The sequence below is a fragment of the Bombus bifarius genome, unplaced genomic scaffold (assembly GCF_011952205.1).
Source record: "Bombus bifarius isolate JDL3187 unplaced genomic scaffold, Bbif_JDL3187 scf7180000007966, whole genome shotgun sequence".
Lineage (NCBI taxonomy): Eukaryota > Metazoa > Arthropoda > Insecta > Hymenoptera > Apidae > Bombus > Bombus bifarius.
In genome coordinates, this window is record NW_022884352.1 from 2,983,716 (window position 1) to 2,999,858 (window position 16,143).

The 16,143-nt window shown below is 45.0% G+C and overlaps 1 protein-coding gene across 1 annotated transcript; it reads left to right on the forward strand.

Moving 5' to 3' along the window:
* Nucleotides 1-341: 341 nt before the first annotated feature.
* Nucleotides 342-15,682, forward strand: LOC117205090 (growth/differentiation factor 8). The gene is made up of 3 exons (XM_033443172.1): nt 342-1,016; nt 11,837-12,452; nt 12,813-15,682. The coding sequence occupies exons 1-3, from the start codon at nt 644-646 to the stop codon at nt 13,030-13,032; spliced, it is 1,209 nt and encodes a 402-aa protein (XP_033299063.1). The 5' UTR covers nt 342-643; the 3' UTR covers nt 13,033-15,682.
* The last annotated feature ends 461 nt before the right edge of the window (nt 15,683-16,143 follow it).

Here is a 16,143-nt window from a genome sequence, read left to right on the forward strand (position 1 = left end):
AAAGGGGAGGAGGAGGGGGAGGAGGAAGAGGAGGAGGAGGAGGAGGAGGAAGAAAAGGAGGGGGAGGGGAAGCGGAGAAAGAAGGCGACAGCGGAGGTGGTGGTTGTGGTAGTGGTGGTGGTGGTGGTGGTATTGGCGGTAGCGGTGGAGGAAGAGGAAGAGGAGGAAGAGGAGGAGGAGGAGAAGCAGGAGAAGCAGGAGGAGGAGGAAGAGGAGGAGGAAGAAGCAGAGAAGAAGGAGAAAGGGGAGGAGGACGACAACAACGACGACGAGAAGAAGGAGGAAGTGGAGGAGGTGGAGGTGGGGGTGGAGGAGGCGGAGGGGGAGGGGGAGGCGGGGGAGGAAGCGGCGATTGCGGCGGTGGAGGAGGAGGAAGAAGAAGAAGAGGAAGAAGAAGAAAAGAAGGTGGAAGCGGAAGAGGAAGAGGAAGAGGAAGAGGGAAAAGCAGACGAACCGTACGAATTCCTGATCCGCGCGAGATAAAAAAATCGGAACACAGGTGCAAAGGGCGCGATACCTTTGCGGAGAGAGAGGGATCGGCGATAAAATCGGTAAAGCGTAGCGATGAAGTCAAATATCTGATCGCTCGCTTTGCGGGGGAAACCGATCGTAACCGATCCGACTAAGAACGACCTTGAGCAAGATGGTCAGGGGGGCGCTGTTACTACTCTTGCTAGTCCTCTTTGGTGCCTTCGACGTTCCTGGCATCGACAGAGTTCGTATCAAATATCTAGCGAAGGCTGGTAACACCTGTAACGCTTGTAGGATGCACGAAGAGATCAGAGCCCTCAGCCTCGAAGCTATCAAGGAACAAATTTTGAACAAGCTTGGCTTGAAACAAGCTCCGAACATGACGGGCAGAGCTCTGCCAAGAATTCCGCCGATTTCGAAGTTGATGGATATGTACGGAATGCAGGCCGATCAACCTCAACCTCTCGAGCCCGGTACTCCTCATTACGAGGAGATCGACGAATATGCTGCCAAAACAGAGAGCGTCTTCGCCCTGGCACAACCTCGTAAGTTCCAAATCTTCTTTCCATCCTTTCCGATTCTCCATTCGACGTTGAAAAAAGATCATTCTGTTACACGAGAAAAGTACTGCTATTCTACTCGACAAAATTATTTTACAGCGTACAATTGCAACGATCGCGCGTCGTACGTTGCAACTGCCGTATTTTTCCTTGGCGACGTTAACCGAATTAACCTTTTCGAGCCTCAACGAGCCATTTGTTTCGTTTTTCCGCGATCCTATACGCCGCAATTTGTTACATTGTAGTTTAAATTGAAATGTACTTCGCTGTAAACGATCGCTCGATTAAACTACAACATAAATGGGTGTAACTTGCCCGTGACTTTACCCATTAACGGTAGTTGAAGAGCAAAACTGGCAACGAGATTAGCTTTCTTCGTCGGGGATAAAGTGTCACAGTCGCCTAACGAATTACACGATTCGCGTCGCGTATTTTAAATTCAGTCGATAACTTGCTCGGCTAAAGAAATATTTCAGGTTTCTTCGCTCGTTTCGCTTCTGCCGTCAGATGAAACCAGCAGCACCGGCCATCGATTTGAAATTCGATCTTGTCTTTCGGCTTCGAGGGTTGGTCGCTTCTTCCAGCAGTTTCTGAATTAGGTACGATTGCTTTACGCGTCAAACAGTCCCTGGCAGGAAAGTTTAAACACGGCTTAGATACCGCGCTTAATCACCTTCTACGATTAGTCATTCTGCCGTTTCGTAGAATTTCTTCTTGCAATTTTTTAGAGCAATAAAAGGATAAAAGGTACAGGTCGCAGTGACCCGCGAAAGTATTTCAACGCTTGAAACGAACATTTTTTGAGATTGAAAAGTTTGAAACTTTGTTAGCGCTGTAACGAGACACGACTATCGCGATCTTTTTGAGCGACGAGGACAACTTCTGCTCGTCCTAATTATTTCGGTCACCGTGTATATTCGACAACAGAGTTGCAAGAACGTGCATAAATGTGCATAGAAAAGATGGGTTAAATCCTCGAGGCAAAGATATCTCCGCTGTTTTCAACCTATACTACATAATAATTACGTTAAACCGGTGACCTGTGTTTAGGATTGCTTTATCTCTTACAGATACACGCGTCCCCTCTCTTTTTCTTTCTCGTATCTGGAAGAAATCAGGGGCTTTCTCCTTGAAACAGCAAAAGTCCGATCGAGAGCCGTGCGAAGCCGATCATTTACGAGCGATTTTACATTTAATAGCCGATTTATCTACGATCGTCGGTTGACAGGACTCGCACGAAATACGACACGCTATCTTCCGGCACGTTCTTGGGTGTCCCGTATCTTGTGATTACAGGTGCTTGCGAGAACTTTTTAGAAGCGAGTAATCGTTACATTATCGCGTAATTATAGGGCCATTGTCGGTAGACGATCGAGAGAAACGACCCGTTAGCGATACTACGTCGGCGAGATCGGCTGCTATTACACGATCAAACTCTCGTCCGAATAATAGTCAAAATAAGCAAGACACGCTTGTTAACCGCATCCTTCGACCTACCGTGACATAACGTACATATTTTTCGAGTATCGATCGGAATACATAGGTGGTTTTTTTCAAACGCGTCCGCGACCCTTACCACCTTGCCACGTAACTGTTAGTTTGCTCCGTTTGAATTTACACTTAAACATGGTAATAACACGGTTGGTGAAAGGCGTATGGCGAACGGTTATGGATAAATAGCGCTATGGCAGATTATAATATCGTGCGTGAAGATCTTGAGAGTGTAAGTTTAGTCGCGTTTGACGATTCCCTTAGTTTCGTGTAACCAGAGATGTTCGTGCAAAATTTTACACTTTTACGGACGTAAATAAAAATAGTGGTGCTAAAAATAGAGATTTGTTTCGTCCACTAAATAATAGAATGTTGCGAAATATAGCAGAGGACCGACTTACAGAGTTGCATCACTATGATTCTCGCTGATCTTGCCGATTCGAATCTATTCTTCGATTCCTCGGCTCGGTTGCGACTAAAAACGTCTCCGTTTCGAAAGTCACTACGTTATCGGAAAGATTAGCCGCTGAAACGATGTCAATAAGAATACACAACGAGTGATTGATAGATCTTTTATATCGTGGAAGACAAGTATCCGAAACACGTGGTAAATGTGTTTCGAGGCGTGTGTGACTCGGCTCGTAAAGATGGTTCTGTTCTCCAGGAGCGCGCAAAAACTAGAAAAGAAGCTAGCGACGAGAAACGTGGATAGATGGGACAAGAGAGATGGTATCGTGCCGGGATGGTGCCGATGTCGATGTCGATGTCGATGCCGATGCCGATGTCGATGCCGATGCCGATGCGATGTCGAACCAGTATCATATTCGTAGAGGGTTATCGCCTTAGGCCACCTATATCGCTCTGTTCGCGAACCGAGCGAAATTCGTCGATCGCGCCGGAGGTGGTCGCGCGATCTCCGCTATTCGTTTGTGCGAATTTTTTTTCATTCTCCCCTCGTTCCATCCTCCTCGGCTCTTCGTACCCATTCTCTCAACTTTTTCCATATTCGTGCGTGCCTCTAACATTGCCCCGGCCCCTTTCTTCCCTCTCAACCTTCTCCCTCTTTTCTCTCTCTCTCTCTCTCTCTCTCTCTCTGTCTCCTCTCTTTCTTTTCCCCTTTCGTAGACGCACACGGGCATGCGCATCCGCACCCACGTAGAATATCCCTTATTGTTTTTCGCTCTTTTTTCTTCATTTTTTCTTTTCTTTTTCGATGTGACTTTTCGTCCATGTCGGCATTCTTCTCCTATTCACCTACATCTTTGTTTTTTTCTCTCCTCGTACGATCGTCGCGACTCGTGATCTTTCCTACGCGTTCATTCTTCGTTTTCGCTTCGTCCCTTCTCCTTCGTTTTCTTCGCCGTTCTTTTTCTCTTGCTCGACAAACGGCCCTCTCTTTTCTCAAATTCTTTTCGCTCTTTTTCCGCGTCTTTGCCTTCTTTCTCGACCCACTACCTACCCATCCCGATCTCCTTTGCTGAAACGAGCGTCGATTTTTTGTTCGCCGACCTCGACTGATCGATCGATCTTTGTCACTCGATGGTCGGTCGGTCGATCGCCTCGCCTGATCGCCTCGCTCGATCGCCTCGCTCCATCGCGCACGATTCTTTACTTTTGATCCCATCCGTAAACGTTTCAAACGATTCGAATGAAATTGCAGTCAAAGCGTTGCGTTATCGCGACCGATGGTCGATCGGAATTGTATTCACGCGTAAACCACGAAACTAGATCGTGTTTGTTCGCGGTAATAATTACGTTGCGTACGGTGAATCGAGGATAACTAGACGAACAGAAATTATTCTACGAAACATATAAATTCATACGAATTTATACCATAATTAAGATACAAATTTCCAGAGTACTATCTATCTAATTTGTGTTTTTTCCTATATTTCGTAATGACGATAAAATATGAATATAAATTATATAATTAAAATACGAGCTTCGAGCAGATTAGTGTCTATCTAATTTTTTGCTTTTTTTTTGTATTTTGCGATAACGATGGAGCATACATTTATTTCAACTTATACTTTATAATTTGGAAGATAAGTTTTTACGGGAATTTATATTCCATAGGTAGAATATAAATTTCGACCGGATCAATATCCGACCCAATAACCCATCCAATTTTTCTTTTTCCCCAGTACTTTATATTTACGGCATCTCTTAATAAGAGAGAGCGTCATATGGTAACGCGTGTATCATTTGCGTCAAATAACGGACACGTAAACTTAACTAAGAGGTCGTGTAAGATAAATCGCAAGCGGAAATTCGTAGCTAAATCTACAACGTTGTTGTGTTCGCATTTGCATTCGAAAGCATTCTATTCTTGGCAGGAATCCGTTAAGCTTCGCTATCACGTTTGCTGACGAAGCTACCAAACTTGCGATTATCGTCACATTTCCACAGTTTTGGTGTATTGGTTACCGATATTCGTGCGTCATTCCCGAAAGCTTACGTTTCGTTTCGTTATACCCGCTACGAGTTACAAATTTTATCGATGTAATCGTGACAGTGTCCGATCTCGGTTACACAGCTAATGAAATTTCAAAATATTTCGCCCGACGCGCATCGCGCGTCCGCTAAAAGGTGTCCGCCGGTTATTCGAATATTCTCGATATGGGATCGATATCCCATCGATCGGACCCGGTATAATACAAAATTGGAGAACGTTTAGCGTAGAACGGGACAAGATGGTCCAGCGATCGATACGATGCACGAAACGTTCACAGCGCGAATTCCAAGTACACACGAACGACGAACCGGCCTCGATCCGCTACGAAGGTCACGGTCGCTGCACAGCCTAGGTCAGGCCCATCGCTTATTGTTGCGTTAAGGCTGTCTCTGGAGGTGACAAGCCGTTGTTAGAACTTTCGTATTTTCGGCTGTGACTTGGAACATCCATCGCCGCAACACTGCTCCCTCTGCTATTACGTACGTTCGTTAATAACCCGACGATATCGGCTTCGCGGTATACTCGTTAGACCGCGGATGTTTATACATTCGAAGACAGGAAAAAGAGCACGATAAGAGCGTTTTTGTTGATTTTTTAACTTCAATGTCACCGCGTGACTAAAACGAAATATTTCAGTGTAAAACTCTGCGATGTTTGGTACAAGTCGTAAGACAAATGGTCTTTCTATATCTTCGATGTATCAATGACGCGCACATTTTTATCTATTTTTCAACTTTAATAACCATCGGTTCTTAATATAACCATGCGCTTTTGAACTTTGGCTAACGATATTATTTTCGTACGCCGCGAATAATCTACGATAAAGATTCTATGAATATCGTTCGACTAGTAGCAAGGATCTTGATCTTGTCCGCGATACTCGAACGTTTTACGGTCTCGGTTTTGATTTAATTTCGATCGAAGAAAGGACTGTTGATCGTTTAAAATTGCCAGTAAGTCAGTCGCTCTTTCTCCTTTTCTCTCCATCACTTTTTCTACTTTATTTCTGATGCACGAACGTAATACAACGAACGATCGATCGATCTCTCCTTCGTCGAGTTTCATCGTATTTTCGATACGCTGTTAGGCGCGTTAGTCCTGGTGAAATTAATAAATCTGAAATGGATATATTAAACCGTTGGATAATGACAGTGTAGATAGTAACACTGCGGTCAGCATACTCGCAGACAGGCGCCATTCCATCAGTGATTCTCAATTCGTTACGGTCTCTTTCGTTTGATGACTGAAACGTCTCGAAACGCGGCCACAAAGTATACGCGAAAGCGATTGTTCGGCCGGTATCGATACGATTCGATCGGTTTTCTTCGTTTGTCTCTTTTCTTCTTTGATTTATCGTCGTATGGATAGCGAGAAAGACGATATAAAGTGGAGAATCTCGTAAAATACGATAGCCGAAACGAAAGTTTACGAAAGAGTCGACGAACACGCGATCGTCGAACGTTTCGCAGATGATTTAATTTGATCGTTCTATCGATAGATCCGTTCGCAGTGGTTGATTGATCGGTCGTCAGCTATAGTATCGATCTAGAAAACCAGTTTGTCGTGTTCCTCGCTCTCGCGAAGATATTAACAGCACGAATATCGGTGCTATGTTGCAACGCGAATGCATTTAAGAACTATTACAGTTACATAACAATTCGATGGGTATTATCGTCGACCGTACCTACAATATCGTAATATTAGATCAACTGCGATCGTATCGGGTTACCTACCGCGCTACCTTACGCAAATTCTCATTTCATCTTGCAACGGAGCTATGATATTTTCAAACGTTCCACGCACTGTCAGCTTTTTCGCTTTAGCTTTTCTCGATGGCTCGCGGAAACGTACAAACGCTTGGAGAAACCGTTTACGTAGGAGCGCGACGCGGAAGCTTCCCGACAAAATTCGTCCACATATTTTTATTTACGACTCGCGAGGAGAAAGTTAACCGTACGATCCGGTGGATAATTCCGGCGTTTTCCCATCTGCGCCAGTGCGCGAGAGGAAATTCGTTCGATGGAACGATTCGCGTTATCGCTGATAACTATCCGCGTGTACCCGTTTGCTTTTGCATATTCGTTGATCGAAACACGGTCGGTTGCGAGAAGAAGCGCCTTTTTCTATATGCTTTTATTTGCTTGCCTTCCTATCTTTCTCCCCTTCTTCTTCGCTCTTCTAACGTGTTTTAAAAGGGACACGTTGGGTCTCGAATGCACGCGATACACGGTGAAGCAGGTTCGTAGCTGAAGGCCCTTTCTCGCGAGAGAGAGAGAGAGAGAGAGAGAGAGAGAGAGAGAGAGAGAAAGCAAAAGAATGGGAATAAGGGTGAAAGAAAGAATAACGAAGGGTGAATTGGGGGGAAGAAAGGGAGAAAGAGGGTGGAACGCGTGACCCAAATGTGAATTTTATCGAGTTACGCCGTGTTATAGTGTCGAAGTGCAGTTGCAATTGCAGGGCGGTTTCGTCACGCGATGCAAATTACTCGAGGGCGGCAGTTTTTACGTCCGGTTTCGCGGCGAACGAGAACCCCTCCGGATCTCCGTTCCCTTTTGACGACTCGAACTTTCCACGCGGAAAGCACTCCTTCTTCGAACGAGTACCGGAAACACGATAACTGCTTCTAGATACACCGCCTTTCAGAGGTATTTCTCTGTACGCGATAAACGAGACTTATCGTTCGATCGTGCGTCCGATTCGCGATTAATTTCAGATTCTGACGTGTACGTGTTTTGGTAGATCGCACGACAAGTAATTTTAATTTGAGTCGCGTGAACGAACGTTCTCGGAATCGCGTAATATCCCCTGCTACTGTCGCTTTCTACGAATTTTGATGGGTGACGAATCGAGGGGATGAAACAACTGCTAGGGAAAAAGCCACGGCAACGAAATGGAACGAAATGGAACGAAATGGAACGAAATGGAACGAAACCAATTGAAATGGATGCGTTACCACGTTAATTTTGGGGTTCGACGACCTGTCGCGCGTAGGTGTGTAGATACATCTCTGGACTCGCGTCAAGTTTTACCCTGTTCGCGAAGTTGCAAGCGCTCGAACGAACGAATTCGATCGAGTCTCTTGGTTCGTTGTCGAATCCTTTCGTATTCACGATGTTGCTCCTCTGTGAAGGACGCAAAATGCGACGTAAAATCTTCCGTAATCTTCGATTCTTTGCAATTGCTCGCGATTGCGACGAAACATGAAAACACAACGAAATATGCATCGTACGAGGCAACGGTGCAACCGACGTTGAAACGAAATACTTGTATAAACGGTATAGAAACTCGTAAAAGCTACCCGAACGAATTCGTTAGCGAAAAGGAACAATTTTTCAAGAAACAAGTTGAAAGTCTGATTCTGGTTAAACGTTTCTCAAGCTTCGCTAGAAATTCGTGAAACGATCCGATACGAGTCGATCAAAGTATACGGTTACTTATAAACAGTGGCGTACTGTACGAGCATTGGGTCGGGTCAGATCGAATTGGAGCGATTTCGCCTGTAAATTTTGAGCATTTGGTTGACGCATGTTTAATCTTATCGTGTCGTGTGCCGTTGGTAGACGATTTGTCGCGTGATATTTTTAAACGTCGCCGCCCTTAAAGCGACAGCTGCTACGACGAAGAGTGAAAGAACTGGACGATAGCGGCGAAAAGTGCACCGAGGATGAGAACGCGGGACGAGGGGACGCGAAACCGTCTCTCGTATCAATTATTTCTTCATTTATTTATAGGCAGGGCCACGACACCGTGGTATCACCGTTGTTGTTTTCCATCATTTCCACTCGTACGAACTTCGTCTCACTTCGTTCTCCTTTTCATTTTCCCTTTCGTTGATTCGACGATCACGGTTTTGGCAACCGTGTTGTCTCTTTATTTCCAACACTTTGCTCGCTATATTTCGACATTTTGAGTACGTCCGCTCGTCTTTGACGTACATTTCGACGAAACCTCCACTCGACGCGTTATCGCTCGACTTTCGTCTCGTACGTCACACGCAATCGCCAAGGTGTACCGTTGGACGGTGCGTTACGCGTGTAACGTAAGAAACGTTAACGTTTTCTGCATAGCTTTCTCTCGAATATCGCGAATATGTAGGAACGCGTCGTGCATGAATCGAAAACACGATACCGAACAGCGTAAGAACCTTAACTAGAAAACGATTCTATAGTGCGGTCTTGCAATGCGACTGACCTCTGTTCGCTAAAACTATATTTATCTCAAGCGCCGAAGCACGGTGTGTACTTAATGTTTTAGCTTTATTGTTTCTCTGTTCTACGCTACGACCGGTTTTTTCTCTTTTCTTTTCCGCCGCATCCAGCCTCTTTCTTCCTCTGTCGCGCTCACTCTACGCATTTATTTGTGTCTGCCTGCTCTCGCCACCAAATATAAAATCCACGTACCGCGTTCCGTCGACACGTGTTTCTAATTGGCCAATTCCTTTCCGATCGCGCGACAGAGATTTTCGAAAGGAACCGCGTTCGTATCGGCCGTGGACAGGATCGTCCTATCGATTCGTCGAACGACGCCCATTAAACTTCGTTAAACGACGTACTCGGTGGATTTTCGAACGCCACGCGCTACACGATCAACGCGACGACGTTCGGTTTGCCCTTTTTCGAATTCGAACTCGGTGGTTTCCCACCCTTACCACGTTAGACGTGCTTTTAGAAGACTTCGTGCCAGACGGGCGGTAGCCGCGTCTGGACGAAAATAAAATTGCCATCTTTCTGTCTCGCCGCTCTTTCCATCCACGCCTTTCGGCGGGAGCATGACTCATTCCTGCGTCTGACCTGCAAACACAAAGAAGGGCAACTCCTAAATTAACGGAAAAGAAAAAAAAGTAGCTGACGAGCAAGTTAAAATCTTTCGAACGAAAACGGCTCGAGCGTTGAAACCTACATCGAGCCATTGTTGCTACGCTTGTCACATACGGTGGCTCGCAATACCTTGCACATACCTTTTACGAATCGCCACGTTATGCGTATCCTATGAAAGATTTTCAAATAACCTGGCTGTTATACGAAACGTCCTACGCTCGGTGTTACGATTTCAAACGTACGAACGTTTCTACGTTTCCTAGGATTTTTGGTAATTCTGTTTGGGAACGACGTTTGCCTGTGACAGGTGGGTAGAGTGGCAGAGACCAAAAGGCGGAGGAGGAGATGAACGCGAGGGAAGAACGACGGTACCGTCAGTCAGCCCGCAATTAACTGGCGTATAAATCGATTTAAAGAGGGATTCGGTACGCGGAATGCTCCGACTGCTAATTGCTCGTTTCCATGACGATGCGTCTGGCGTGGGAAAGAGAAAGCACGAATTCGCAAGCAGCGAAAGGAAGGGGGCATTCTGATAAATAATTATCTCCCAATGCCGCCGAAAATCAAACGCATACAATGCGGAATATGACAGTGACAACGATAACGATATCGAATTCGGGCGAACCATCGCCAGCCGACTCTTCGATCCTCTACGTCCGTCTAGTTCAGAATTAATCAAATTCGTCAACGTATTTGAGAAACCCGCGACTCGATTTTCTCATAGGACGAACCGTCCGAGGACGATTCTGTCGTTCTCGATATATTTGCGGTTCTTGGCGTTTCGATCGTGTTTTTGCTAGCACGTTGCGCTTTGTTCCGACGTTTCGTGAACATTCCACTTTGCTTCTTCAGGGCAGACTCTTCGGAAGACAGGAGCAGAAATAGTCTCAGGTCTGCCCTGAAGAAGCGAAACGCGATGTTCACGAAACGTCGGAACGAAGTGCAACGTACTATAAAATAAGAAGAAGAAGAAGAAGAAAAAGAGAAAAGTTGTTGAAAAAGCTAAAATCTGGTATTCTTGTTTGCCGCTGCAGAATCTTGCTCGATTCGCTCGTGTCGTAAGTGTATCGCGTACACGTATGTATAACGGCGATTCTATCTTCGCGTTGGGTTCTGTCAGCGCACGTTGAACGCAGGTTGACGTTACTTCGGACACGTTGTGCACAAGCGAATCCAATTCTAGAAGCGATCGTCGCGAGAAAACCTCTTAGCGAAGAAAAGAAGAAAAGAGCGGTAACACGTGGTGAGAGATGGTCGGTGGCTGAGAAAGGCGGTATCATTGAACATAGAGAAACGTGCTGGGATTCGCTCGAATACCGGGACGAGTTTGTTTAGATGGCGGGACAAACTCGCGACGGTATCGATACGGAAAGGAAGAAATCGTCGATTGATCGAACGAGGAAAAACGTGGTCGCGTAACGGTACGATTTGAGGTAGCTTTACCCTTGATGGAAGCGGTCTCTCACCGAGACACATACAGGTACACGCGCATCGAACGATGGCCTGAATAGAATCGAGACTAACGCGCCTCGCTACGCGTCTGTATAAGCTCGCTTCGCCTTTTTTCGTTCTCCCTTGCTTCTGTTCTTCGACGATCGACTTGCGCCGAACGTCGATCGCCGTGATGCAGGTCGCCTGAAACGCTAGCTCGAACGCTAGTCGTTGCCATCGACGTAAATATCGGACACAAGCACGCGAGCAAACCAAAGTCTTCGTACTTGTCGAATGGCAAGAAACCGTGCGGCTACATCGCCGGTTGTTCTCGATTTATCGCCAATCGCGGAGCCTAGGAACTAGCAACGTAGCAGTAACCGTCGTGCACGACCATCGTAGCACGCGGATTATATCGACCATTGATTCTTCGTCGGATCTTGCCAGATTTTTCTTCGTTACTTTCTTCCGTTCTATTTTTTCTTCGTTCTCTTTCTTTTCCTCTTCTGCGGCTCTCTGTACAACTTTGTGCTCACGGCACATACTTTGTATTCTTTCGATCGTACGTTTCTTGTTAGTTTAACCGTGCTGCTGCTATTTTTCGGTTTCAGATCAGAGGCTACGGCACTCGAAAGGCAGCTTCGACGTTCTCTATTTCAAATTCTCCGACAAGGTAATCCAGCATCGCGTGACGAGGGCGGAATTATCCCTGTGGATATGGGGAAGCAACCAAGAGTCCTCGGAACTGGACGAGCCTAGAGATTTGGAAAGCACGGAAAGTCACGAAGATGGTCCAGTGACGATCACGTTGCAAAGGATCCTTCGTGGCACGACGGAGACTGGTGGACCATCGTTGGGTCCACCTTTGACCACGAAACACCCTCGGCCGGTCGGTTGCAGAGGCAACTGGGTAACGATCGAGTTAAGAAGAATGGTCGCCGAATGGTTCAAACATCCACGGGATAATCTGGGAGTAGCGCTCAAGATCTCCAGTCCCGGAGCTAATCATCGCAGAAACGCGAAGTTGGTGGAGACTAATCCCGGAGCTGAATACGCGCCGTACCTCGAAGTACAGACGCAAGAACTCGACTCGAGAAGAGGGGCGAGGATCAAGAGAAACGTGGGACTTAATTGCGACGAAGCTAGCCAGGAGACCAGATGTTGTCGATACAAGCTCACCGTCGACTTTGAGAAGTTTGGGTGGGATTGGATAATCGCTCCCAAGAAGTAAGTACCTGTGCCGCGACATATTGAAAGCGAAGCGACCGTCTCTTTTTATTCTCGGAACGGTGGCTTTCGAACGGTCAGAGTCGAAATTCGACATCATTTACCTGATATTCGTGGAGTAGCGACCTATACGTTGCGCCAAAATATACTATCGTGTCGTTACATCCGCGTACATCCACGGAAATTCATACTTTTGCGACTATAGTTTGAAAAATGGGAAATTTCTTCGGTCTCCGGTTGCGTACGGAACGCGTGTCTATGTCGATACGTCGTCGTGGAATTATCGCGCGATCACGACCGATGTGGTTATCGCCGTGCTTCTTTTATCGATGCGATTACGATTTTGATTTTGTGCCTTAGGTACGATGCCAATTACTGCTCGGGCGACTGTCCGATGGCCTTCCTGCCAGCATATCCGAACACCCACATCGTCAGCCTGGCGGAACCGCCTAACAACTCTGGTCCATGTTGCGCCCCGAGGAAACTCTCCGAGATCACGATGCTGTACTTCGATAACGAGTATCAAATCGTGTTCTCGCGATTACCAGGCATGGTCGTCGAGAAATGTGGATGCTCATAGCTCGAGAATTATAGCTCGAGAAGAGCAACGACGGCGAGGAATATGCGAAGGCTCGTTTAATTCTTTTAGAGTCTATTACTATTAAAGATTATCGATAATTATTCTGTTTCTTCCCACCATTTCCATTTCTCCTCTTTTCTTCTCTTCTTTTCCTTTCCTTTCGTCTTCCTATTTTTAAGCTTCGCTACGTTACTCCTTTTGTCCGTTCCTCGTTCGTTTCCCATTGAAAATTCCTTCGATTTCCATCGATAGTCGGTGACCGTTGTCATCGTAGTCGTCGTCGTCGTTCCGTCTTCGACGAATTCTCATTCGATAGACTGAAAGTGCCTTGTTCGGGGTGGTTTAAGTACCGCAGATCCCTCCTTATGGAACACGAGAAACGAGATTGCTCGTATAAACTTAACGAATGCAAGCAGGACAGCGATCGGAAGAGATCGACCAATGTCCGTCTTTTTTAAACTAGTAATAACGGGCACCTTGATAGTCGTTTATGATTCATGACAAGGCGTATAGTTCCTAGAGTCACGGTATTATTATTAAGGTGTCGATGCGTTTACACCTGATCTAAGAGAACGACCGCGAAAGAATTATTTTTTATACGGGAGCTTATCGCATTTTTAATCTCTCCTCGGTAACTGGTTTTTAATGGTCCGTCTTTATCGAGCTAGGAACTTTTACGAGTCAATGTAAAACGAAAACAATCATCTTATCGCAATGTTTCCTTGCGCATCGTTGCCTTCCTAAAAAAAAAAAGAGAAAAAAAGAAAGAAAAGAAAGAAAAGCAAAGATGCGAAGATGAAACGATTCGTTTCCGGTAGTCGTCGTTGATCGGTGAAAACGTGTTGGCTGACAGATCTCTGTGTACAGTGAATCTTTCTTTTTTTTTTCCTATGTATCTATCTTCTTCCTTCTCTATTCCGTTTCTCTCTCTCTCTTTTTTTCTTTTTTTTTCAGAGAAATACACACACGCGTACGAGCTGGCGCGCGCACATACACACAGACATCTTCTTTTCAAATATACGTACATACACGCAAAATTTTCTCGCTCTCTTCTCCTCTTACTTCCTTTATTTTTGTCCGGTTTCTCTGTTTTGGTGAGCCATGTGAATGCGTGCATAGGAAAGTGTGTAGGAGTCGTGGTGTAAATATGTCGTACCTAGGTCGTACTTTGTCGCTTTTCTTCGAGTTTCCTTCAATTTCTCATCCCCACCATCGCCATGTCCCTGTTCCCCCTTCACCCCGGCAATCTACGACGAAAACATTGCTTACGTGCGTAGGCTTATACGAATGCATGTTCTTTTTCTAAAGTGATTATACGGTCCGTTTTTGGTATATGTATAAGTACGAACTGTAACACCTGACTGATCATATTCGGAATCAACAAGTACCGTTTTTATTCGATCGCGAGCCACTGTCGGACTTAACTCTTAGAAGCTATCGTTCTCAAGAATATCGCGTTAATCGTATGGGTGAATTTGTATTATTGTTATTACATCGAACGTAAGATGAGAAATAAATAAACTTATCGTTTGCCACTGTAACACGGCGGTCGTATCATTGCGATAACATCAAAACAAAAGTCACGAGAAATTTCATCCGCAATAGCCTTTGAGGGTTAACGCGACAGAGAACGTTCGTTCGCGCTATACCTAGACTGTCGATAAATCGCGTCAATGACAATTATAATTTACGTAGGTATATTTGTATATGTGTATATCGTGGCTAACTTGCAGCCTTCGACTTCGATGAAAGTGACGCAGGTTTTTAGGAAGATGAGATTCGAACAGCCGTTCGCAGCGGCTACGTTTTTTCATCATTTGATAAATTATGGTAGTATCGTTGCGATATTCTAGTTGCTTGGCTGCCAAGTACGCCGACCGAGCGAACGTCCCAGTATACGTAAGACGTTTTAAGCTCGTTTCTAAGTACGTTATCCTCAGATTCTTAGAACTTTCCGTAATCTTCGTGATCTACGACAAAGATAAAAACGAAGATAGAAACGGCACGTTCTATCGTTTTCTTTTTCTTCCTTCTCGAGCGCAATCAAGTAGTTTTAGGAATGTTTTCTCTTTTTACAAATGTTACGGCCTTCTCGAAATTACTCGTTTTACTTTCTTAACTGTATGATATCGTCACGGTCTATTAACGTTTGAAATTCTGCGCAAGTATGTGTGAAAAAATAGAAAAAGGATCTCTATAGTTCCTCTCTTATTAATTAAAGGACCCATTATCCCAAGCGTGTAACACCTTTCGCTGAGAACTTTGACAACTTGCAACTTTCTTTCACTTATTCTCCGAAATAGCTTGTCGCCACCATCCTTCTTTGTTTTTTTCCCCCCCTTCTTTCTTTTCTCTCGTCCTCCAGTCTCTTTCCCTTTGTTTCCCCTGCTTCCTCGCTCCACGCTCCTATCCCTTTACGCTCGTTGTCTGCGAACCCCGTTCCTTTTTTCGCCTGATTTTCATTTTTCGTTTGTTTGTCAATGTGTACCTAGCATTAAAAATTAATGGAATTGTGTACTCTCAGTATCCAAACAAGGGCGGCGAATACTGCATACTTATATATATATACATATATATATAATGTGTACTTCCTAGGTAGAGAGTATTCATAGAATATTTATTCGCTGAAATAAATGGTTTTTCGATGAAAGAGGTGTATCGATTTACTCTTCTTTTAAAACATTCTTTCCGTTTTCTTCTCTTTCTTTCTTTCTTTTTTTTCCTTTTTCTTCGTAAACCGTTTGGAAAACAATGTTTAAAATTGGAGAAAGCGTAAGACAGTTTAATTGTTTTTCGTTGTTTATAACGACGATTTACGCTTTATTAAACGCTTTCGTTTCTTTTCCTCCAATCAATTGCAAGATTCATGGTTAACCACGATAAACTTTCGGGCCACAAGATGATTATTATTTCGTATTTACTTTTATTTCATTTACGCTTAATACACCAAGCTTTTACGGATTCTTTGACAACGGAAAAATTACTGCTTCGATCGAAACCGTAAATACACGCGTGTCACGCGTGCTTTACGAACAGCAGACGTATTCGTCTAAGCAAAGCGTATAATTCCAAAATTGCACGGTTCAACGTACGCATACATGTGCAAGACGA